The sequence below is a fragment of the Protomyctophum parallelum genome (genome assembly GCF_964188405.1).
Source record: "Protomyctophum parallelum genome assembly, chromosome: 9".
NCBI classification, from domain to species: Eukaryota; Metazoa; Chordata; class Actinopteri; order Myctophiformes; family Myctophidae; genus Protomyctophum; species Protomyctophum parallelum.
The window spans coordinates 30,445,648-30,471,172 of NC_139706.1; the positions used below are offsets into that span (position 1 = coordinate 30,445,648).

The 25,525-nt window shown below is 44.9% G+C and overlaps 3 protein-coding genes across 3 annotated transcripts in view; 1 reads left to right on the forward strand and 2 right to left on the reverse strand.

Annotated features, from left to right (window-relative positions):
* The window catches only part of npat (nuclear protein, ataxia-telangiectasia locus), a 231,620-nt gene that overhangs the window by 138,690 nt on the left and 67,405 nt on the right, over positions 1–25,525 (forward strand). The window lies entirely within an intron of this gene.
* LOC310864523 (transmembrane protease serine 2-like) lies at positions 20–10,263 on the reverse strand (the record flags this gene model as incomplete). Its single annotated transcript, XM_083773211.1, has 10 exons — positions 20–202; positions 1,626–1,778; positions 6,041–6,183; positions 6,627–6,799; positions 6,912–7,074; positions 7,496–7,539; positions 7,699–7,809; positions 8,548–8,677; positions 9,494–9,607; positions 10,155–10,263. 10 exons carry the CDS (start codon positions 10,261–10,263, stop codon positions 185–187), a joined length of 1,158 nt encoding a protein of 385 aa, XP_083629337.1. The 3' UTR covers positions 20–184.
* The window catches only part of atm (ATM serine/threonine kinase), a 44,499-nt gene continuing 31,364 nt past the window's right edge, over positions 12,391–25,525 (reverse strand). The window contains 16 exon segments of the mRNA XM_083773965.1: positions 12,391–13,966; positions 13,968–14,073; positions 14,211–14,359; positions 14,829–14,892; positions 15,117–15,234; positions 15,490–15,576; positions 16,957–17,122; positions 18,367–18,516; positions 19,186–19,302; positions 20,090–20,230; positions 22,061–22,143; positions 22,570–22,708; positions 22,959–23,099; positions 23,230–23,355; positions 23,573–23,780; positions 24,331–24,548. Coding sequence (XP_083630091.1) covers positions 13,880–13,966; positions 13,968–14,073; positions 14,211–14,359; positions 14,829–14,892; positions 15,117–15,234; positions 15,490–15,576; positions 16,957–17,122; positions 18,367–18,516; positions 19,186–19,302; positions 20,090–20,230; positions 22,061–22,143; positions 22,570–22,708; positions 22,959–23,099; positions 23,230–23,355; positions 23,573–23,780; positions 24,331–24,548 — 2,100 coding nt within the window. The 3' untranslated portion in view covers positions 12,391–13,879.

Genomic DNA, 25,525 nt, shown 5'->3' on the forward strand with positions numbered 1-25,525 from the left:
TGAGTCTAATGTACATCATTAGCATGTTTGCTAATGATAAAATAAAAACTGAGCATCAGAATTCATAAGATGTAATCTAGCAAATAAATTAAGGTAGTGTCACTAGACTTTGTACACAGCCAACAAAAAAAGTTAAACTATAAAAATGAACTTGACAAATCACGTTTGGCCTTTCTTTTGATACTTATTCGTCTTGATATTTCTGTAAATAAAAAAGGAATCAGGATTAGTCAAATATTTTATACAAATAATGGATGTAAAGATAATTCTATGTATCTAGGAGTAGCATTATTTATCTTCTAGGTAATCAATATACAGTATAAAATGTAAGAACTATATGTTCTGAAGTCCTGGGGGAGAGTACTTCACTTTAGTCTGCAAGCAGCAGTCCTCTGTATATGGAAAACGACAACACAAGTAAGCGGTGTGGTGTATAGTTTAGTAAGTTTAATCAGTCAAATCTGATATTTGGAAATTGATGAGATGATCATGTTTTATAAATTATATAAGCAACAATACAAATTTCTCAGAGACTCAGCCATCTCTATAGCTCCAATCATCACCCACATAATAAACCTCTCCATTAAACAGGGACAGGTCCCCCAAGACTTCAAAGTTGCAAAAGTAACCCCCCTGCACAAGATAGGTAGCAAATTAGACCCCAGCAACTACCGCCCTATTTCTATTCTTAGCTCCATCTTGAAAAAAAGATCTAAAAATCTAAGTCTATGAACAGATTGAAAAGTATCTTGCCACAAAAAAACTAATGTACGAATTCCAATCTGGCTTCAGAACATCCCACTCCAGACTCCACTGACACATGCCTCCTCTATTTGAGCGATCACATCAAACACGAGGTGGATGCTGGCAAATACTAGTCTGTGGCATGCACCTCCTGGTACCACAGCACCTCAAAGGCCCTAAAAACAAGGCTCCAGACTTCCCAAAACAAACTGGTCAGGCTACTACTTGGCCTCACTCCCCGAACGCACCTCACCCCTGCCCACTTTGATAGGCTGGAATGGCTTTGGGTTGACGACAGAGTACAGCATCTTGTAATGGGTCTGGTCTACAAGATTCGCTACCACCAAGATAGCCATGTACCTTTCTAAATACTTTCTTTTTTTTTTTGGTATTAAGACAGCCAGCAATAGGTAGGATGCTCCCAAAAAATGTAGTCTCTGTGACACACCTAGGGGCCGCAATCTGCATTCAAAGATGTTCCTAGAAGCTTTGTCATTGGTCGGAAAAAGAACCCTGGTTGCAATGACTAACCAATCAGGAAGTAGACAGGCAAATCGATCAATGACAAAGCTTCTAGGAAAATCTTTGAATGCAGATTGCGGATTGTTTGGGATTGTTCTACCCATTGCTGGCTGTCTGACAAAAAAAAAAAAAAAAGACATGGCCTGGGCCGTGGCTCAAGTGTGAGTGCTTAGTCATGGTGTGTCCAGACTCGAGTCACAGTTTTTTTTAGTGACCTGTGCTTTCGTTTGAAATGTACCCATTCTACATACTGTGAAATAAAAAATTCAATCAATACGCAGCTTTGCTTCATTGACATGTCATAAAGTTAGGTCTAGAGTCTAGACTTTCATACTAGCACACTGACTATGACCTCTCACCTGCATCTGATGGGAAATCCAACCCAGAAAATAGGTCACATTGCCATAGACCCCTGGTTTGTTTCTCTGAGCACATTGCTCTCCCCAGCTAGTGTCCCCTAACAGCCACCATACGCCATCCGTCTCTGACACCAAAGGCCCACCGCTGTCTCTCTGAAAATGACATAAGTTCTGTTCATTAGTTATTGACCCACACACACACACACACACACACACACACACACACACACATTATTATCATTACAAACTAATAATTAAACCCTTGAGTTGTCCTTTAAACCAGTGTTTCTCAAACATTCTCATGTCAAGGATCCCCAAATGATTGAATGTGTAATTGTCCACGTATTTTGTGCCAGGGACCCCCATTCCAGATTTGTGCGGTTAAAACGTTTCAAAGTTATTTCACTTTTTTCCCCAAGATTATTTTGTCTTCGTAGACCTGGTTCTCACAAAATCTGCCTAACGCATGTGGAGAAATACTATCCGACCTGGTTCTCCTCCTTGCTCCCCGACCAACCTGTAGGAGTCTCTAGCGTAGTGACTGAGATCCCCCTGCCATTCCAGCATCCTCCTAACATGGACAATTGTTCTAATAATCAGCTTCGCAAGACTGCTCACTATGGGAGTTTGCGCCCCCTGGCGTAAACACAGAAGCATTTATATAAACTCACAGACCTTTGGCTGGGACTTTAGACGTGATGACGTTGAAACCCCGCCCGCCGGGGTACAGTATAACTGTGCATCAACGCCTACGTCTTCATTCGATTGTTTCTTCTCATGTGTGAACACAGCGCAAACAAAGTCTCCCTTACGGATTAGTATCTGATTTATTTCCACAAAGGACGAGAAGCCTTCTCGGTACCGCAGAAACTACTTTTCCCAGAGGCTTCGAGAAGAAGAAAGACAGTAAGTCCGCTTTCTTACTGAGTTAATACTAACTTAGTGGTAATTTAGCTTTGTGTTGTGGCCCACGGCCCTAGCTGGCTTCTTAAATTACCTGTGTGACGGTCTGTAACGCGGCTAGCAACAGCCAGTTTTTGCTTCCACACAAACTTTCGTTGGCCTCAAGCTAGTGATAGCTCTGTCCTAGCTTCCACTTAAACGTGGCTGCCTACTAACTCGGCCCCTTCTTGCCTTGTTTGTTGCTTCCACGTGCATCTTAGCTTTATAAGATGTCTGAGTCCCCGACCAAGGCCCGTCATCGACGCCGTCGCGCCCTAGCGGACACTGACAGCCAGAGCCTGCAGAGGGCCTGCAAATCATGCAGGGGCCTGCTCGCCCATGACGACAAGCACGACGAGTGTCTCTACTGCCTGGGTTATGGCCATGCTGTGGAGGCGGTGGAGAACCCAGAGCGATGCCCACATTGCTTTGCCTTCTCCGACATGCTGAAGCGTAGCAGACTGAAGCGCGCCCACAGGGCATATCGGACCCAGCGGGACGCCCACGTACGGGGGAGAGAGGACGAGGCCCAGCGTCAGGAAGCCTCCAGGGAGGCAGCTGACCCTAACCGCTACTCTCCAAGCCTCTTCATCGGAGCCCCGACCCCCGGTGAGGCAGCCCGGGCTGCAGCACAGGAGGCCTACGATGCAGATAGAAAGCGTGGGGCCACTCCTGAGGAGGCGGCCCACGCCATTGCAACATCTATTGCACAGAGGGCCTACAACACCGCTCTGAAACAAGGAGCCAGGCAGTGGTCCGCTGACATGGACACTACACTCCCCGACGCCCCTGACGTTGTCATTCTTGCGGATGACAACGCAGGCTTGGTGCAGGCTCCCAGAGAGGACGACGCTGAGATGGACTCCGGGGAGTCCTCATCTCAGGACTCAGCATCCTCCTACACCTCTGACGAGGAGGAGGTGATGAAGAGAGCAGCAACGAGAGCGACGCCGAGGTGGCAGAGCCGCCTCCAGTCGTCAAGGCCGCTCAAGCGGCCGTCGTCGCCGCCCCCATTGCAGCACCAGATGCTGCTGAAGTTGCACCGGCCGGCACCGCTGCAGCTCCAACGGCTCCAGCTGCTCCAGCTGAACCGCAGCTCCACTATGACAACACTGACATAGTCGATCTGTTCAAGAAGGCCACAGTCCGCTGTGGTCTGGTCTGGCCGGCCAGTCTTGAACCTCCGGTCGCTAAAGACACCCTATGCGAACAGTTTCGCAAGACGATTCAGGGCAACCCAGTGAAGTCCCAGACCAAGGCTGAGATCCCCCTCGATGACGGGTTCCTGAAATCCCTCATGGTGTCCTGGGGACGGCCTTACTCAGCTTCCACCTCCCTGAGCGGAGGCATGAAGCTGCTGGACTGCGCGGGACAACGGCAGGCGGGCCTCGAGGCCATGCCTCCAATGGACAAGTCCTTCGCCGGCTGGCTCATGGGTATCAACCCCAACATTTTCCACGGGGACCCGGACTTCTCCTTGCCTGCGGACAAGGACGACTCCAAAATTAATAAGGCTGCCTACAAGTGCGCCTCAACTGCGGCCAGAGCACTGAACGCCACGACCCTTCTGCAAGGGTCAGCGTCTCATGTCCTGCTAGAGGCGGGTGACGAGCCTACCCCCGAACACATGGCTGAGTTGAGACGCCTGCACCTTGAGCTCCTCCGTCTCACTCAGGCCCAGGCGGAGATGGTGGGCGGAACCATGGCGAGAATTCTGGTCCTCGACAGGGCCAGGTGGCTGGAGCTGTCCCCTAAAGTGGGACGCAATCCATTGAAACAAAAAGTCTCCGCTTCGACACTCTTCGCGTCCATGATCGAGGAGATGCGCTCCCGCGACGGACAAACGAAGACTGACACGTCATCGGCGCCTGTCTCCCGGCGTCTGGAGCACGGCCCAAGCAGGCTCAACCCTACAGGCCGACCTACGAGCGCACCAAGGACAGGGACGATCGTTCCAGGTCCAGGAGGAGCACCTTCAAGGTCCCCGACGCTCAGAGGGCTCCGTCAGCGGCGTCCTCATCTTCCCGCCCACCTCGCAACCGCAAGAAGGCCGACAGGCCCAGGCGCCCCTCGGCTTCTCCGGCCGGCGCCCCCCGCAAAGGGGCCAGGAAAGGAGGGCCACCTGGCGGGAAGGCGAAATAACCGGACCTGCCCCACGGGGAGACATCGGACACTGTCTCCCCCACCCTTCCCCGAGTTTCTCTGAAGCGCAGCATAGTGGCCATGGGCCTCATGCCGAACGCTCTTGGTGTAGACAGGAAGAGGACTTGTTTTTCGAAAATGAATGTCTCTCCAGTGTTTTCTGTGCCACCACTTTTCTTAATAAAGAACCTCCTGCTAAGAACCGCCTAGCTACCCCGGTTCCGATGGACTTGGCGGCGTTCTGTCCGCCCCCCTTTGCCTCTGAGGAGGATAAGAGGAGGCATAACCTCTGTCCGGTGAGGGCATTGAGGTTGTATTTGGACAGGACTGAGGTGACGAGGAAGACTACACAACTGTTTGTCTCCACAAGACTGTGGGACTGCCTATCTCAAAGATTAGGCTTTCCCAGTGGATCGTGGAGGCTATAGAGCGGGCCTACTCTGGTAGGGATATGGTGCCTCCCGTAGGGTTGAAGGTACATTCCACGAGGGGTATGGCATCGTCCTGGGCCCTCTGTAGGGGGGTCTCTGTTCAGGATGTTTGTTCCGCTGCAAGTTGGGCATCGTCTTCCACCTTTGCCACCTTCTATAGACTGGATGTGACAGCAGCGCCAGTGGCGCATGCGGTCCTGGGCGTGGCCTCCAGTTAGTGGAGAGACTTAGTTCCCCGCGGGGGACGTTGGTTTTCTCCAGGGCATTAAGACGGTTGTTCTGTCGGCCCCTCTTAGGCACATATGGCAGACTTGGGTCTGATTGGCCTTCCCAATGGGGTGCAGTAGTCCTGTTGAGGGACGTACTGTGGTCCTTTGCTCACAGATAAAGGTACGGGCCCTAGGGGTCCAGACTTCGTGATGACAATAAGGGAGTTAATGAAGTCTCCCATAGTGAGCAGTTTTGCGAAGCTGATTATTAGAACTAGGGGTTACGTATGTAACCAAAGTTCTATAACAGCGAGCAAGACTGCTCACCGAGATTCCCTTCTTGATTGCTTGAGAAGAGAACAATTGTTATCGAATGAAGACGTAGGCGTTGATGCACAGTTATACTGTACCCCGGCGGGCGGGGTTTCAACGTCATCACGTCTAAAGTCCCAGCCAAAGGTCTGTGAGTTTATATAAATGCTTCTGTGTTTACGCCAGGGGGCGCAAACTCCCATAGTGAGCAGTCTTGCTCGCTGTCATAGAACTTTGGTTACATACGTAACCCCTAGTTTTCATTGGAGCCAAGCCAGGGGCCACCAGAGGATGCCAAACCACTAGTCTTTGTCAGTGCGTGGTGTGCAGGAACTTTGCCTATGTGCCACCCAGATGCCCCTTCTGTGATGTGTCTTACCTGGCAGGAATCCACTCCCCCCTCCATTTCTCCTGCACAGATCATGTCCTGGGTGATCCTGCCGTTGTAAGACATGGAGCTGTTACAAACAGTGCTGTCTATCAGGGACACCTCAGCTTCCCTCAGGTCCGGGGAGGCATTACCTGTGAGGGAATGGAATATATTTGACAAACTTGGTGAAGTGGTATTCAACTTGGAGCAGCACAGCATGTGAAGTGAGACAGCCCCGAGTGGGATTGATTCAGTTGTTTGAATTGAAATTAAATTAATTACATGCTCACGGCACTATGATAACCTCAGTTTGTAACCAAAATAAATGAAATATGATGGGTTTACCTCCATTGACTGTCCTGCCAAACCCTGATATCCAGCACTTCTGGGGAACCGTGATGTTTAGTCCAACATTGGGCAAGCAGACAGGTCTCATATCTATAGACGCTACACAAACATAAGGACGACAGCATTAGCTGTTAAATAAAATAATAGATATCAATCTTTTTGTAAATCTCTATGTGAAAAATGAATGGGCGTTTTTTTTCAGTGGAACCAGAAAACCACGCCCACTGCTATGCCCTACAATACCTACATGTAAGGTCTAATGGGTTGGAGAGCCTCATCAGGGCAATGTCATTCCTCATAGTAAGGCTGTCAAAACCCTCATGGACCACGATGGAGCTGACTGAGCGACTGGGACTGAAGACAGTACCTAGCTCATCTACTATTCCTGCATAGACCCTCCAGTCTTCAGGATTGGTCATCCTAGGGGGAAATGTGTAAGTTAACATTAACTAGAGGATATTATATTGTCCTACTGTGTGAAACAGCATCCATCATCCCAGTGGCATTGTGTGGTGAGATCAGTCAGACTCACCCAACCACACAGTGTGCTGCAGTGACGATCCATGAGGGGCTGATGATGGAACCTCCACAGACGTGTGAGCCCTCGACACGCAGGCTGACCTGCCACGGCCACGCCCCCTGGACAGCAGCTTGGCCTCCGATGACTTTCTCTGAGCGTACCCTAGTCCCACAATCTGAAGACAACACTGACGTTAGAGATGATTCTCTCTGAGCGTACCCTAGTCCCACAATCTGAACACAACACTGACGTTAGAGATGATTCTCTCTGAGCGTACCCTAGTCCCACAATCTGAACACAACACTGACGTTAGAGATGATTCTCTCTGAGCGTACCTAGTCCCACAATCTGAACACAACACTGACGTTAGAGATGATTCTCTCTGAGCGTACCCTAGTCCCACAATCTGAACACAACACTGACGTTAGGGTGGATGGACGCGCTTTTACTTTATTTCTGCATTGGATACTTTTACTTCTCAATAAAAGATAGAATAATCGCTAAGAAAGAATCCGTAGTTGCAATACAGCCCTAATGAAAATCAACAGTTGGGCATTGCAATAAAAGGTTTTGAAAAGACATTGATTGTGACATACCAATGCAACGCAATGTCACCACGTTGTTGTCTGGACAAGTATTGCTGGGGATGGCAAACAAAGTTGATGTTAAATGAATGTTGGTTTAAGTTTGATCTAAATACTGTTGTTTTTTAATCACTTGAACCCTAGGATCCTTATTCTGGGAGGAGGAACATATTTGCCAAAAATAGATCTACAAGCTGGGAGGCCAGTTCACAAACCTGTGGTCAAGTTGTTGCAGTATGGGTGTGTCCAGGCTGAACTCAGGTTTTACCAATACAAATCCATTACTATTGGCAGCCTGCTCTTGGCCCGATGTAAAATATGTGTCCCTGTCAAGTTTCAAGTTTATTAGAAAACATCATTGCATAACAGTATGAATTATGATGTTTCTTACAATTCAAGTAGAGGATCGACCATCAAAACACAACAATAAAAAACGTTTCTATTACTTCTGGTAAAACTTGTATGCTCTTGGGAGGAATGACAACTGGTGCCTTTTTATGTGACTCACAGGTTGTGAGTGTCCTCCCAATCCCATTCCTTAGATTTTAGAGACTTGTATTTGTCGCTACAATCAAAGACAATCAACTAAAAGTCAATATTGCTTTGTTCATACTCACTAATCTATTATGCACATATGCTGTCAACCTACAGTAAGGGGCATTTACAGTAGTACCTTTATCCAAAGCGTATGAATGTGATAAAATTTCACACACACATTCACACCGTGGTGGAAACCAATGAAAGGCACCAACCAGCTCATGGAGAGCAGTTAGGCCAGGGGTGTCAAATGTATCCCCCAAAGAGCTCCCAAAATGATTACATGAGTAAAAACATACATTTTATGACTCCATTTATTGATATGTAAATAAAATAAACACATTTAATATACAGTATAGCTACTGTAACACTCAAGATCCAGAGAAAATGAAGCGTGCGGAACAGAATAATCTTACATTCTTAGATGATTATATTAGTAATATTAGCAAACTGTAGTGATGTACAAGTAATTCATTTGAATTGTATTACAATTAATTTACAATGCTAAGTAAAAATCTATGTCTTACTTGCTATATCCAATGTTCTGGCAACTTGCTTTCCCTTGCTGATCTGTCCAACCAGATGAACACACAGGCTTCCAGGATCTACTTTGTGAAGAGTAGATCTGGAGGAGGAAACTGGAGCCATACAATCTCACTAAATGCAAACACAAAGAAAAATGGGACATTTTGTTTGAGGTAGGACAGACCATAACTCAGCCTTAGATAAAATTTGCTTTCAGTCAAAGTATACTTAATAGATTTTATGTAAGTCATTAAGACAACTCTCAACTCTCAAGCATGTTCAAGAACTATGTGAGCCCGTGAGGGTTTATCAAAACATATTTTTTAACAGGTCTGCCCGAACAAAACACTATGGCCTTTAGGCTACCATTTCATATTCTTACTGTTGGACTAACTGGACAACTGACATCTATTCATTCAAGCTCAACTACTGTACGTGCAGCTCCTTGAATTACATTCTTTATATATTTACCAGTAACCAGAGCGACTTACAAGTGCAAGATCAGAGTAAGCATAGCAAGCATGCACCCTGGAATCCATGAACCATGGCATGAACAATAGGGCAAACAGTCACATAAGTACAGCGCAAAGAGAGCAACAGTGCCTCAAATAAACTAGGACACCAGGTAAACATTGAACCTTATCCAAATAACATTCATTATTTGTTGTCAAGATAAAACAAATCTAAATGACAAAAATGTAAACAATTAACCAACATACAGTATTGTCTTCATAGTAAACTATCATCCATCGATAACCTTGGGATAAGAAGGGATACAATGAGAGAGGAGTGCTTCTGAGTCTTCAGACTACAGCAGAAAATTGGAGTGAGTTTACTTTATTACCACAGGAAAGTGGTAGACAAAGTGCCAGATAAATATGAACTGATTCATGAGTTGAAAAGTGAGGAAAGAATGTATGGATATTTATGGAGTAGTGTGACCCTCACAGCAGCTAGCCTCGTCCTGACCTCCTGGACAATCCTTGACCCCGTTACACCAGTCTGACTCCCACACACAGACCTCATCACCACATGACATCCCGTGGACACATCTTGACGATACTAGAAGACAAGAGGGACAAAGAGCATTGTGTCTCCTTGACTTCACAAACTAACCCATCTGGTCAGTCTATTGGGGGAAAAAGCAACAAAATATAATTCAGAAATTAAAGGTTTTATGACATTCATTTTCATTTATTTTTTATTTTAGGTTTTATGACCTCAATTACACCCAAAAAACCTGAACTTTGAACATTCAGTGGATTTTCTGTGGTCTGAAGTTTTCTTTGGGGTTTGGAAGCCTTGGAAGGCTACAATGAAAACAGGCAAACAGTGAAAACAGTGACATCTGCTGGCAAATCCCATTGACATATGGGATTTGCAGGGTCTTACATCACTTACTGCCGGCAAATCAGAGCACCTGTTTGAGCCAGAAAACCCCAGATCACAGAAAATCTACTGAATGTTAAAAGTTCATGTTTTTTGGGTGCAATTGAGATTAGAAAACCTAAAAAAAATAAGAAATATTCCAAAACCTTTTTTTTAATGTCACAATCCCTTTAATTCTATTGATCCTATCAAATAAAAACGAGTTAATTGCTGTACTTACAGTAATAGCCAAGGAGTACTCCAGCCACCAGCAGGAGGAGGAGGAGGCTGATTACAGCAGCCACAGTGTATTTGATGCACTTCTGTCTTCTACCTAAGATCCACAACATTGTGATTAGAACGGTCTCTGACTCCAAAATCTGCAAAGTAATCGAGGGGAAACATACTTGATTCTCCCCTTTTAGTCGATTTAACCGTGTGATAAAAATGCTGATTCTACAATCAGTCATTCTCACAATTTTTGAGTGGTGCAACCACTCCAAGGAACAGCAATGTCTGTGTTCACCTATTTGAGTGGTGCAACCACTCCAAGGAACAGCAATGTCTGTGTTCACCTATTTGAGTGGTGCAACCACTCCAAGGAACAGCAATGTCTGTGTTCAGTGTTCACCTATGTGTGGTTACCTATGTGACATTAATGAGCACCAGTATGAGTACCAGTAGGGGGTGCTGTTGTGCCAGAAACAGAGAGAGAGAGACAGTGCTGGAATGTTGCCTGCTAATGAGAGAGAGAGAGAGAGAGAGAGAGAGAGAGAGAGAGAGAGAGAGAGAGAGAGAGAGGAGGGGGGGAGAGGGGAGTTGCACCACTCGGTTCACACGGGTGCAATCTTTCAACAATGTTCAGAAATAGCAGATGTATGGTAGAAGCTTGCAGTGCGGCTCGAACGCTGTGAGCTTGTACATCTGCTATTTTTAAATAGGCTCAGAATTTATTGAAAGGATAGCCCCTTGAGATGCATCTCATTTTGGAGGGAGGTAAAAACATTACATACAGTACAGTGCAGTTACACAAATAGAGAGTGCACAATAGACAATATAGCTTGCTCTTCCTCAGATTAGTGTATAGTACATACAGTACAAATCACAATGCAATAAATGATGACTGAATATAATCTTCTGACTGGCTCAAGTTTATTACAGTAGGCCTAATTAGAATGCATAGCAGCCCTACAGTACAGTACATTAACTGTATATCAGGGCAAAAGTGTGGACTACTGTACCTTTGCCCTCAGGGATGGAGTCTGTGATTTCAGGGGGAGGCATGGGACCAGGGTCCAGGGCCAGCTGGTGAACATACTGGGGCTGAGGGCATCTCCCCTCAATATCCTGAAGCCTCCCTTTGATGAAAAAAAGATCTGAGTCCAGGTACTGTTGACAGATACACGTAAATATGGAATGAAAGTGGGGACAGAACACAAATTCTCAACAATATAAAAAATTAAAATCACACCAGTGTAAAGTAAGTGGTGCAACTCCGTGTGGGGGTCCCCGGAACTTCCAGACCCACAGGAACGCGCCCAGGGTGCCGGTTGCGAAATGACAGTTACCGTGTGCAGGGTCCCCAGGGGTCCCTCTACTGTATTGTACTGTCGCTGTAATGTCACACCCAAAATCATCATATATTAATGTGTGTGTGTGTTAGGCTGCGCAACAGTGACACTTGGTCAAAACGCTATTTTCGTGCTCGGACAGACCCAGCCAGGGACAGACACTGTACACACACACACACACACACACACACACACACACACAGACTTGTTTATAGCAACATGGGGATTCATGGCTTTCGCCAACAATCAGTCACATCAACTACTGTACATCAAATGACATTGAAGTGTGCTTACCGGATTTGCAGTCATTTCCAGTTAAAAGTATACCTGGTAAGTAAAAAAAAAAAGAAGAAAATCCTCTTGAAATGATTAATCTTTAGCTAAGATTAATCTCATAAATGTTGATATCCTTGATGAAAATTATCTCTTTACAGTTATTTAAATTGTTTTTATATTAAAAAAAGAAAATTCCACATTGTGCTCCACTGGCATTCTGAGCAGACCGAATGGCCAATCCTGAATTATGTCATCACTTTGTCGAATCTGTTCTAATATAAATAAAGGGGGCGGCAAACTTCAGAGAGCACACATCATTTAGAATGGTGGGAATTTTACCGAGCAGGGGGTAGGGGGGGGGTTATCTCGACAGCGTCAACATAGGTATTGTTGGTTCAGATACATGGCACAAGAAAGGCCACAATTTTGCATGACTAATGCACAATATGTTAGTCATTTAGTCAATGGGTGACTTCACTTAACATAGAGCAAAATAAAGAAACCAGTATCACTAAATTGGGATATATCTGGAATAAGAATAGTTACAATGTCAGTTAAAATGTAACTCCTTCAAAATTAGAAACACATTAACCATGACAAATGAAAACTAAATTGAAACCTTATTTCCACTTTATTACCAAAAAACATTTTTTTAAACAATTCAACACAAAATGTACAGGAACATTTTTCATTATACAGTGACTTGAATTACTTCATTACTATTATTTTACAACTATTGTACAAGAGAGGGTAAAAGTAGTAAAAGTTTCCTGAACAATGCTTGTTTCTTCAATATATATATATTTTTTTAGATCTTATTGCTTATAGACCATATTCACACAGCGGCCATCTTGACCTTTAATTAGTTAAATTCCACCTCGTTGCCACCCCGCTTTATCAATGCAAAATCACAACATGGCCATCACGTGAATATAGTCTATTGAGGATTGACAGTCAAATTCACATTACAATGCTGTAATTACCATTAGCTGATAACTGCTTACAGTATCATTACTATACTGTTATGAAATTGGATAATCAGTGAAAAGTGCATACCAGTATTTTCATTTAAACAGCCAACAGCATTTGGCTTCGTACCCCGTTAAAACTCTACATGAAAGCATACAGTATGTGCTGTATACTGAGGGACAGTGAGTGCATTTTCTCAAAACATTGCTGCGCCAAAAGATAAAACTGCTGCAGCTCTTTTTGCTGCTGTTGAAACTTCAAACATTTAGAAAAAGGGCCTTTCCGTATTATTAACCAAAATATAAAATCAAATAAATTCTGTTATTTGTTTGAAAACACAAACAACCAAAATGGCCACATTACATTTTAATAAATCCTAACATGGAGGGTCGCATTAAAAGACTCAACCGTTTATTTGTACAACGCAACGGAGTGGTCAGAGCGCTTCCTCACATCCTCATGGCGTTTGGCTGGGCTTCATTGAGTCAGGGAATTTGCTGTACAACCAACCAAACCTTTTAAGTAAGTGCCAAACTTCTCAACATTAGTTTGAACACTAACATCCATATTCTGTGGGGAGAAATTCACCAAAAGCAGCCGATCTATATGCTCAAGTTGTGAGCTTGTAGATAGTGGACTCAGGTGGTCGAAGGCACTCAGGTTCTCATCAGCAGCAGTTTGGTTGTGGGTATCTCTACACTGCGTCATTCTAAGTCCTACAGGGCTTGTGCTTATAATCACGCCCCGCTTCTGTGGCCAACGCGGAAGTGCATAGCCTACAACAACTACGGACAGTTATTTTTGGTCGATAAAGTATAGTTTTTGATTGCGATGGAGGCTTGCCATCTCAAGCGAACTTGGGCAACGTGAGGCACCGCGAAGCGAGATAAAGCGAGCGAGTGGCCGTGCTGAACGTTGTGAAGTTCCATTGAGCCGACTCTGTGACTCTGTGCCGTTCCAGTTTCGACCCGATAACACATAACGGTAAATCATGTTCTGGCAAGAGCCTTCCCCCCCCCCCCCCCCCCCCCCCCCCCCCGACTGCCACTCAAAGTGGCTACTGGTCAATCACAGTGCCTCCTTGCACAAGTGCACGCGGCCAATCACAGCACGTCCTTGCACAAGCTGTGCAGGGTTTGGAACGACGCATCTACACCCAGGCCTGCCACCCGGGGAACAGCCTGCTGAGGTTGTTGGGGTCCATGGCCTGTTGGATGAGCAGGTTGACCTGTCCCCCCCACGCTGAGCACCGTGCCCTCCTCCACCCCCTTCAGCTTCTCCTGCAGCCGCAGCAGCACCCGCTCTGCCACCTTGTTGAAGCTCTGGCTGTCACTGCTGGAAGAGCTAGGACAGTAAGGACACATGACAGAGTGCATGTTTCTACAACTGTGGTTCTGCAAGTGGGGTCAAATATAGTTTTTTGATAAATGCACACAAGCACACAGTGCACACACAAGCGCGCGCGCTGAGAATGACGGTACCTAGCTTTGCGGTGGTTGTCGATGTCGTCACCTCCCATGGTGGAGTTGAGCGTGGCATTGAGTTCCTGCTGCTCGTCATGCTGCTGCTGCAGGTAGAAGGCCTTCAGAGGGCTCATGGTCCAGTCAAACAGAGGGTCGTACAGCAGAACCTACATACACAGTCACACGCTCATCAAATGTCTGATATTAGGGATGCACCGATGTATCGGCCGATATTTGCCGTTATCCGTAATTATCGGTATCAAGTGACTGACATTAACCGATATTTATCTGTTTTTGATAAGCATACATTTTGGGTTGGCTATGTTGGTTATCTGCAGCCTACCAAACTGTATTTATTTTTTCTATTGAAGATGTATTTGTTTCCCTGCTGGCACAAAAGGGGAAATAAAAACAACAAAAATGAAATAAACATATCTGTATCAGTATGTATTATTTTATACATCGGTATTGGCCAAGAATTTCCATATCGGTGCATCCCTATCAGATATACAGTAGTAGTATGATAAAGTATGGTAAAAAAAAGAGGGGGAAGCATAGAGGGAGAAAGAGAGGAGATGGGGAGAGAGAGAGAATGACTGTGTATTCAATTAACACTGCGATTAATTTACTGTGTACCTCTACAATGGTCAGTAGAGCTTCTTGAGAGTTCTTCATGACTTCCATAGTTTTCTCACAGCATCTGAACATTATAAACAATCGGCAGTTCAGTTTTTAATTCAGACAGAAATTAGATGCAAAAATGTATCCTGAAGGTGGTTTAATAAATAGGCAATAAAATAGGCTTTAAGTGAACAAAAACAATGTGCAAATGTACCCTGGCAAGGATGTACGGAACGTCAAGGATACTTAAACATCCACACAACACACACACACACACACACACACACACACACACACACACACACACCTCTGAAGACGCCCTCCACTCCAGTGATGCCCATCCCGTCCACAATGTCTCTGGACAGTCTGAATGGAACCGTCTCCGGAGTGGGAAGAATCTTTCCCTGCTCAAAGGCTACGCCTGAGGACAGACACAAACAAGATACATAAATGTGACATCACTGATCCGCCATTGGTCACTAGAAATGTTTTTAATTACTTTAAACAGAATAAGTAAAACAATCCATCTTTCAGTGACTTGGGCTTATTTTTATTATCCTTTCAGTCTTCTCACTGCACTATAATTATATTCACTTTATTAAGTCAATGAATACACAGCTCAGTCTCATCCAACCCAACTAAATACAGTGGCTGTGTGCAATGTGTTTGAGCTCACCTAAATCGATGTGTACCAGCTCAGCGGTTTGCTCATCCACCAGAATGTTCTGGATGTGTCTGTCACCCAGACCAACTATGTAGCCAACTGTCAAAAGAAAGGGAAATGTCTTTAACACACACACACACACACACACACACACACACACACACACACACACACACACACACACACACACACACACACACACACACACACACACACACACACACACACACACATCCCCCATGGATTGTCACTCAAAAGGGTATACAGTACATGAATTATAGCTAGCTATGTTTCAAAGTTCAAACCCATGTACCTACAGCGCATACCTATTCATATATCCACCGATAAAGTAATCCATCCATCTATCTATTATCAACCAAGTGCTCCCATGATGCCACTAAAATGTGGCACGCCCTACCAACAGCCATTAAGATATGTGAATCCCTTGACTCCTTCCAAACCGCTCTCAAAGAACACCTACGGACGGACGGCTGCAATTCCAAACTGGCCCTCTTAAACGTTTCAGTTCATACGACGCATGAGGCCGTCATAAGGATTCCGAAAAATTAGTGCCTACGACGTCTGTGGACGTCCTAGCGACGTCCTAGTGACACGGGGCGAGATAAGAATATTCAGAATTTTTCCTATTTTTTTTTTGGCATTTCGCTTTTCGCTTTCCGTACGCTAACGCTCTGTGCAACTATTAGCTTGTCATTGACTCCCATGTTAGCTCGGCGGAAAGAATGACTCGTATCTCCTAATCCAGGGCGCTCTCCGTGGTGATGAATGGATCGATATGCTGGCGCTTCATTTCTGCTCCTCATCCGTCTCTCTCGCAAAATATGAACGCTTTTTGGAGCGTAAAAAAATAAATTAAGATGATTGGGGATGTGAGGTCACTTTGTAAAGTCAACTTTTTTAGGAAAGTGTTTCCGGTTCATGGCTTTCAGAGTAAAAGCGATCAGACAACTCTGGCACCCCGGAGCTTCTATTTTGATGCACTTCCGGCACTAAATGTGCGTCTGAGTCACCCCTTTTTTCCCATACTGTACATGTTTTTCCTTTTTACTTGCTTTATATGATGTTTTTCATAGAAGTGTATATTTGTAAGTCTTTAATGTTCTGATGAATTTAAAATGAAGGACCCTGATGTAAACAATTCTTGGTGCTTTTCATGGTTTCCTGCTCAAAGTAGCAGTTTTTTTATTGATTTGTGCTTTCGCTTGAAATGCACCCATTATACTGTGAAATAAATAATAATACATTTTTCAATCAATCAAACTTAATCCCCATTTAATTGTCCAGAGTCCCCCAGTGCTCTATACTAGGTCCATTCCTTTTTTCTAGTGATTTCAAGTGACGTATATGAAGTTATCTATGAAATCTATGATAAAGTACAATCTGCAAAACAGTATGTAGTGGGGGTCCCGGCTTCATCTCTCTGATCTATACTTTGCATTCAAGCATCCATCCATGTACCTATGGAGGAGGTGGCCACACTGCGGGTGTAGGCTAGACGTCTCTCCATCCACACCGCAGGGTCCAGGAAGCGCTCCATGCAGAAATACCTGAAGACTGGCCTGAAGTTCTTACACACCTCGTTGTACGCATGGAGCTTGTCTTCAGAACTCAGCTTGTGAGCTTCCTGCAGAGAAGAGGACAGGAGAGAGGGGCTTATGACACGCGGACGTGTTCAGGAACATTAATTCAGGTAGTATGTAAGAGCAGAGTGGGGAGCCTTTCATCTGTATGATGGACCAAGCTTATTATTTTAGGTGAGAACCCTAATGGGGTTCCTTTCTCACCTGCACTTGTTTCTGTGTCTTTTAATAATTGTTACCTTTCTGTACTGTTTTTATTGTGTGAATAAATAAATAAGCTGGTGCCATTCTTCTCGCCGTCGGTCTCGCATTTGGTTCACCTTACCAATATTCCATATAGACCTTTCTTTCACGACAGATTGTTGACATGCCAGTGCCACTAAAAAAAACACATGTGTGTGCTTTTTATTCAGCTCTGCTCCCAAGTTCCCTTGCGAGTTAACTGTTAACTGTGCTTAAGTCTTATCTTTGTATTCAACTATAAGGGATCTCAAACTGGGGGTTGAGAACTCTTGCAACCGAATGGCTGGGAAATGTAAATTAACACCTTGTATACATTCTAGTAAAACTGTGGGGGGCCTTGGTCATGTATACACATCTTTAGGTCATATTTAATTATATCAAACGGGATCGCTGACATCCATTTTATTTTAATTTCTTTGGCCATGCTTTCTTCAGCGATCCATCATCCTAGACATGTTTCGCGCATGTGCACTGCAGTTCACTTTCTTGTTTACGGCCCAACAAACTGTCTAATCTCTCTAAATCTATGGCGCTCTCCATGGTTTTGATCATAACGCATAATGTTCTGTCCTCATTTCTGACTTAATCAAGCATCTCGTTTGGAATATAAACGCTTCTAGAGAGACATAAGATGTGACGGTTTTGGGGGGTAATGGCTTTTCAGAGTATCTGCTTGGCACTCTGGCACCTTTATTATGAAAGATTCCCCGGCAAAAGAAGTGTAAAGAGTTTACATAGCACACGCATATGATTTGATAATGATTATATCTGGTTTCAGTATTTATTTATGATGCATTTACTCTACGATTAAGGTTATTGCAGCTGGCAATTTGTATTGGGGGCGGGGCGGGAGGTCGCGAGACATGGCCAAGGCATTTCCGAGGGTCCCCAGCCACAAACGTTGAACTATATATTTATATATAGTGTATACATACAGTATATTATAACTCATAAATGCAAACACATCACGAAACAAACAGAATGTAATGGGTGACAATGCTATGTGCTCTCTCGCCCTTTTCGTCACACAGAGCTACATACTCACCATCATCTTCCTACGGCAGGCTAGGTTGGTCCAGTCCTGAGTTCGGAAGCGTTTATGGGCTCCCTTAGCCGGGTCCACCAAGAACTCTCCGATGGGCACCGTGCCAGAGCACCACTCTAACACACCACTACGCTGGGAGAACGGAACCACCTGCAGGGAACACAACACAGTCAGCACCACTCTAACACACCACTACGCTGGGAGAACGGAACCACCTGCAGGGAACACAACACAGTCAGCACCACTCTAACACACCACTACGCTGGGAGAACGGAACCACCTGCAGGGAACACAACACAGTCAGCACCACTCTAACACACCACTACGCTGGGAGAACGGAACCACCTGCAGGGAACACAACACAGTCAGCACCACTCTAACACACCACTACGCTGGGAGAACAGAACCACCTGCAGGGAACACAACACAGTCAGCACCACTCTAACACACCACTACGCTGGGAGAACGGAACCACCTGCACGGAACACAACACAGTCAGCACCACTCTAACACACCAATACGCTGGGAGAACGGAACCACCTGCACGGAACACAACCCAGGCAGCTGGGGATTGACATCCTGACACAGACGATATATTGTATGCCGATTGGTTTGATTTGTGGATAAATTCTCAGATTTCACACATTACCCGTTAATGTGAAAGCAACGAAACAAAAAATTGAGTTTGAAGTTTGAAATAAACAGTAACTGTAATTTGTAAAAAAACAAAACGAAAACATCCCTGACCCATTCAATTCTATTAGTCTAAAAAATAAAACCAATTCAGAGACAAAATAAGCAGGAAAGAGAAACAAGAACCTTGTATCTCCTGATGTTGAGTCTCCTCTTGCGCGTTTCACTGTTGCGATGCAGCAGCATGGAACACATGCTGAACACTTGCTGCATGACAGCATCCTGTCGCAGGTCGTCCTGACCCTGCACACACACACACACACACACACACACACACACACACACACATGTCAAGATGGGTGTACAGTATGTACAGTATGTAGTTACATGTAGAAATTCTAGCATTCTTACACCCTTCATAATTTAATATAATATAAATAATATTTAAAAGATAAAGGGATAGTGTGTGTGTGGGTGATATTTATGAAAGATGAGCCTGGACCAGTAGAAGTGTGTATTCTTTGTCTCTATAAACTCATCACATGAAATGACTATAAAGAGTTAGTAGTTGGATCCCTTATTGAGGCCGAAGCAGGTGAAAACCTGCTATTTCACCATGACCACCACACTAACACTAACACCAAGGAGCGAGCGTTCCGAGGGCGATATTGTGCAAAAAACTGTCCTCACATGCAGCATCGGCGATATAAACTTTGTATTTGTCACAGCACAAAAACACAGAATTAACCATTTACCAACGTGGAAAATAACTGAGATCAAAGCTCAAAATAACAGATCACAGCTGAATGTTATCAGGTGCTCTCTTGTACTGCTATTCATTCGTTTCTCAAGATTATCTTCAAAGGTAGGCGACTTGAATAGAACCTAGCCACACGCAGCAGAAGAATGTCTTTTCAGAATATGTGTGAAACAAACACTTAGCAGCACAAAGGCATAGTTTGTTTAAAACACAAGCACACAGTGCTTGTCAAATACACACACGCAGTGGTTGACTCAAACAAACACACACACACTCTCTCTCTCTCTCTCACACACACACACACACACACACACAGTCACACACACACACCTTGACCAACTGTCTCCTGCTGATGCCGTCGGAGCCAACACAGTCGAGGATCTTGGGCAGGTTAACGCCACCAGCCAGGTGGTAGTGGGGCTTGAAGGACCTGATGGTCACCACGTCGTCATAACTGCCTGACGGGTCCACCTGCTCGTTTACAGTTACACAGTTAATCACTTTTGCCTGTCTAACAGTGCACATACTGTAGCTCAAACTATTTTATTTCAAAGACCCCCATAACTGAGTGTGTACAAATGGAACCAAATGTCCATTTGGTTCCATTTGCTGCTGTTTCCACTTTGTTGGTTTAGGAATCCTAAACCAACAAAGTGGAAACAGCAGCACTCCAAAATAAAAGATGCAAGACTGGCTCAGATGCAATTTCTATTTGATTGAGAATGCTCATAGCCAGTCTTGCATCAATTTTTTTCCAATAGCCAGCCTTGCATCTTTCTTTTTGGAGTGGAGCTTTTTTCACTTTGTTGGCTTACGAGTTCAGTTTTATTTAAAGCTGACCCCACTTTGAGGACCACTGTTACAGCTCCACACATTGAAACATATTGGTGATGCCACTTAATTCATGCAAGCTCTTCAATACAAACATGTGACGGACGAGTACTGGTTAACGCTGCTAAGTGAGACTTGGAATGGCACTGGTCACCAGTACTTTGAAACAATGTGCTAAAGTACAACCACATGCAGTAACAGTAGGACATATACAAGATAAAAAAACAATCACTTCCCAGCCTCCGTTAATTACTTGAATACTAGCGTCCTTATTCAGAGGCGAACATTCTGTGAAAATAGCAAATCCATAAGCGCTGCGACCCATTGTGAGCTTGAAGATCTTGTATTTTCGTCAAAGGGATTTGGTGTTGAGTAAAACAAAAAGGAGCAGACCTCCTATAGAGCCCTGGAGGTGGTCAATGTATTAGACCTCCTATAGAGCCCTGGAGGAGGTCAATGTATTAGACCTCCTATAGAGCCCTGGAGGAGGTCAATGTATTAGACCTCCTATAGAGCCCTGGAGGTCAATGTATTAGACCTCCTATAGAGCCCTGGAGGAGGTCAATGTATTAGACCTCCTATAGAGCCCTGGAGGAGGTCAATGTATTAGACCTCCTATAGAGCCCTGGAGGAGGTCAATGTATTAGACCTCCTATAGAGCCCTGGAGGAGGTCAATGTATTAGACCTCCTATAGAGCCCTGGAGGAGGTCAATGTATTAGACCTCCTATAGAGCCCTGGAGGTCAATGTATTAGACCTCCTATAGAGCCCTGGAGGTGGTCAATGTATTAGACCTCCTATAGAGCCCTGGAGGTGGTCAATGTATTAGACCTCCTATAGAGCCCTGGAGGAGGTCAATGTATTAGACCTCCTATAGAGCCCTGGAGGAGGTCAATGTATTAGACCTCCTATGGAGCCCTGGAGGAGGTCAATGTATTAGACCTCCTATGGAGCCCTGGAGGAGGTCAATGTATTAGACCTCCTATGGAGCCCTGGAGGAGGTCAATGTATTAGACCTCCTATGGAGCCCTGGAGGAGGTCAATGTATTAGACCTCCTATAGAGCCCTGGAGGAGGTCAATGTATTAGACCTCCTATAGAGCCCTGGAGGAGGTCAATGTATTAGACCTCCTATAGAGCCCTGGAGGTCAATGTATTAGACCTCCTATGGAGCCCTGGAGGAGGTCAATGTATTAGACCTCCTATGGAGCCCTGGAGGTCAATGTATTAGACCTCCTATGGAGCCCTGGAGGAGGTCAATGTATTAGACCTCCTATGGAGCCCTGGAGGAGGTCTATGTATTGCAGAGCAGACATTAGAACACATACAGTCAGTCATTCTATACCAGTGGTTCTCAAAGTGGGGTCCAGGGTTCCTTGAGAGGGGGTCCAAATGGACCTTTACAGGTCTGTAACTCAGAGTTATGGGGTTCCTTGACTTTTAAAAGTGTGAGAAGCAGTGTTTTCTATACCTTGATCTCCATTGTAGGGATGATAACATCGCCCAGGTCTTTGATTTTCATAATGGGCTGGTCGGCAGGAATAGGGATAGCTTCTGCAAAGAAAATAAATCACACCTGTGTGAACTGAGTGGTGCAACTATACTTTTGTTGTGATAGTTACTGTATTGTACAGTTTTATTGTTGCACTTGAAGGCTATTTCTTTCAGTACGTTGGGGCAATAGTCTAGTGTACACACCTTTGTAGGTGTGAAAAATACTTACGCTTTTCATATATATACCGTATTCAGGGAATAAAATGAACACAATCGTGTGTATTGTGGGTTTCCTCTTCTGCTGGCAGGTTACAAAGACGAAGAAGCCACTCTGGCGTGTAAAGAAACCAACCTCCTAATTTGGGAATTTTCATACACAAAATAGCTTCTGTTGTCCGTTTGTCATTCTGCCTAAAGCACCATTTATGTATTTTCTAAGCGGTGCAGCCTGTGTGTACTGTACGTCAGCATGCTCTGTCTACTCACTCTTCTCCGTCTTGTGTTTGCTGGCGTCCATGTATGCCAGAGTGATGTAAGCATCACACAGACGCTCTATGTCCTTAATCATCTTGCCTTTCTTCTTCCTAATCACACTGATGATCTTCGTGGCTACATCTGAGCGTTCCTGCACATAAAGGCACATCAAACACGACGTGCTTCATTCATAAAGAGCGAGGTACATTTTCAGCAGAATTCCTTTGATAAATGCACATGTCGGAAGTGATCAGTACAGAATTAATTGGGGTGAATTGACATTCAAGAGATATGGGTGCATTTTACTGATTAAGGCCGCAGCCATACAGAGATTTAGTATCCATCAAAAATGTGTTGAGTGACTGAGTCGATGTATTTTTCTCTACAGCGTAGAGTCCTACCAGGTCTAGTGGTGAAACCTGTCGTGAAGAGCTCTTTGACATTCGGGGCTTGGAGATAGTCTCGTCTTTGTTAGCGTTCACCAGGGCCAGGATGATGAAGAGCGTGTGGTGGGGATGCTCCAGAGATGCACGACAGATGAGCTAGAGGACAAGAAAACCTCAGATAGCTTCAACTAGGCAAGGTTTTTAATGTTGTAAACGTTAAAATACTGTACATGCGTTTGCATTTTGTTTAATTAAAATAAAAACAAACGGCAAAACGTGGAATTACATCTTTAAGAACATCATGGAAGCCCACATCTTCAGGGACAGCGGAGGACATCTTGGATCCCATGCGAGCTGCCAGCTGGTACATGAGAGGCAGGAACTTATATGATGGTATTCTCTGAACTCCTTCCTGCAACACAACCCAAGAGATTTATCACAATACTTCCCAGATGACAGACGTACTGTATACTAGTCAAGTTGTAGTCAGTAAGTTGTATTGTTTTCCTCTTTAACGCTCTACTGTTATTAATAAATGACATGAACATAAATTGTCAAAGCACGGGTGTGCATTTTAGTTTGTGTGTGTGTGTGTGTGTGTGTGTGTGGTAGATGATGTTGTGGCTTGCCTTCATCAAGTCGTTGACAGCCTTAACGTCGGCGTTCTCCAGCCAGAGTGAGGCCAGTCTGAACACCCAGGTGTCGTGCTCGTCGCCCTGCTGCAGACACAGGATGTAGTTCTGCACCGCCTTGCTGAGGAAACGGCGCCGGTCTGTCTGCAGGTTGGACAGAGCCTTCTTGTCCAGCTCCAGTTCTCGTTGCACCTTCACTGTATACCTGAGAGGGAGGAGGAAAAAAAAAATCATACAAAACATTAATGCTTACAGTTGGTTTAACAAGTACTCCTACATACAATTAAAGAGCACATGATTAAGTGCACATGACTGCAACTATCGAATATCTTCTTCTTTTACGTTTTGTTACAACCCTAATAAAAAGGAATGACCTTTAGCTTTCTCCAGCAAGGTCTGAAACATTAAAAACATTACTATGATTAACTAGAGCTTAATATTTTTCAATCGTAGTATTTTTTTTAAATCTTCATTTACTTCAGTCCGTCACTAGTAAGACAAGCCTGTGCCTCCACTGGTTTCAGTGTTGATGTAGTTATTGCATAATAAAATCTCATTAAAAATGTTGTCGTTTGCGCCTCCGCATTACCGCGGAGGTTGAGGGTTCGAATCCACCGTGGTGCATCCGGCTTTGCCGAGCGTCTATACGAACACAGTTGGTCCATCTTCGGGGGAGGGAAGCCGGGCGAGGAGGGTGGAAAAACAAGTGAATGACATGCACAAGGTGTGCTGGCCAACCCACAGGTTTTGCTTACCTGTTGTCGTTGACTTTACGTTCCTTCATCAGGTTCACCTCCTCTTTAGCTTTCTCCAGCAAGAGCTGTTTGTTCTCAAACTCTGAGGAGGTCATGTAGTTCTCTATGCTCTGGTATTGAGCGTCTGAGAAGCGGGCCAGAGACAGGAAGGCCTGGTTTCGCTGACTCTGCAGCCTCGACTCACCGCCGTCCGTGTGGGCCTCGATCACCTCCACTGCCTGAGAGAGAAGACATTGAGGAGCAGCAGTTTAACACGTGCTGTTGTGCTGCTCAATTGACAAACATGTTTTCCTTCCTGATACAGATACCTGAACTTGCATATTGGGTTGATACAGAGCAGGTTAAACCCTTTGTAAAACTTGAGCCTAACAAATACAGAGAATGAATGCTATAGAACTTTCTTTTATTGACAAGTTTGAGTCAGTCACATCTTGCGTGCGTGCATGTGTGACTGTGTGTGCGTGCGTGCGTGTGTCAACTTCAGGTTATGAACTGAATGGTCTTGTAGGCACCCAAGTATACAGTACCATGCTCAAGTTCCAAATGTGGCAGTTAATTGAACTAATAGATCAATTATGAAACATTATTGTTTTTAGTCAAATACGTTTCACAAATAGCCCAACTACAAGCTCACAACGTGTTGCATGGTGAAGCATTGTGAGTTTCACTTTCAGGCCTAGTTGCCTACCTTCTCCAGGTAATGTTTCAGGCCTAGTTGCCTACCCTCTCCAGGTAGAGTTTCAGGCCTAGTTGCCTACCCTCTCCAGGTAGTTTCAGGCCTAGTTGCCTACCCTCCCCAGGTAGAGTTTCAGGCCTAGTTGCCTATCCTCTCCAGGTAGAGTTTCAGGCCTAGTTGCCTACCCTCTCCAGGTAGAGTTTCAGGCCTAGTTGCCTACCCTCTCCAGGTAGAGTTTCAGGCCTAGTTGCCTACCCTCTCCAGGTAGTTTCAGGCCTAGTTGCCTACCCTCTCCAGGTAGAGTTTCAGGCCTTGTTGCCTATCCTCTCCAGGTAGAGTTTCAGGCCTAGTTGCCTACCCTCTCCAGGTAGAGTTTCAGGCCTAGTTGCCTACCCTCTCCAGGTAGTTTCAGGCCTAGTTGCCTACCCTCTCCAGGTAGAGTTTCAGGCCTAGTTGCCTACCCTCTCCAGGTAGAGTTTCAGGCCTAGTTGCCTACCCTCTCCAGGTAGAGTTTCAGGC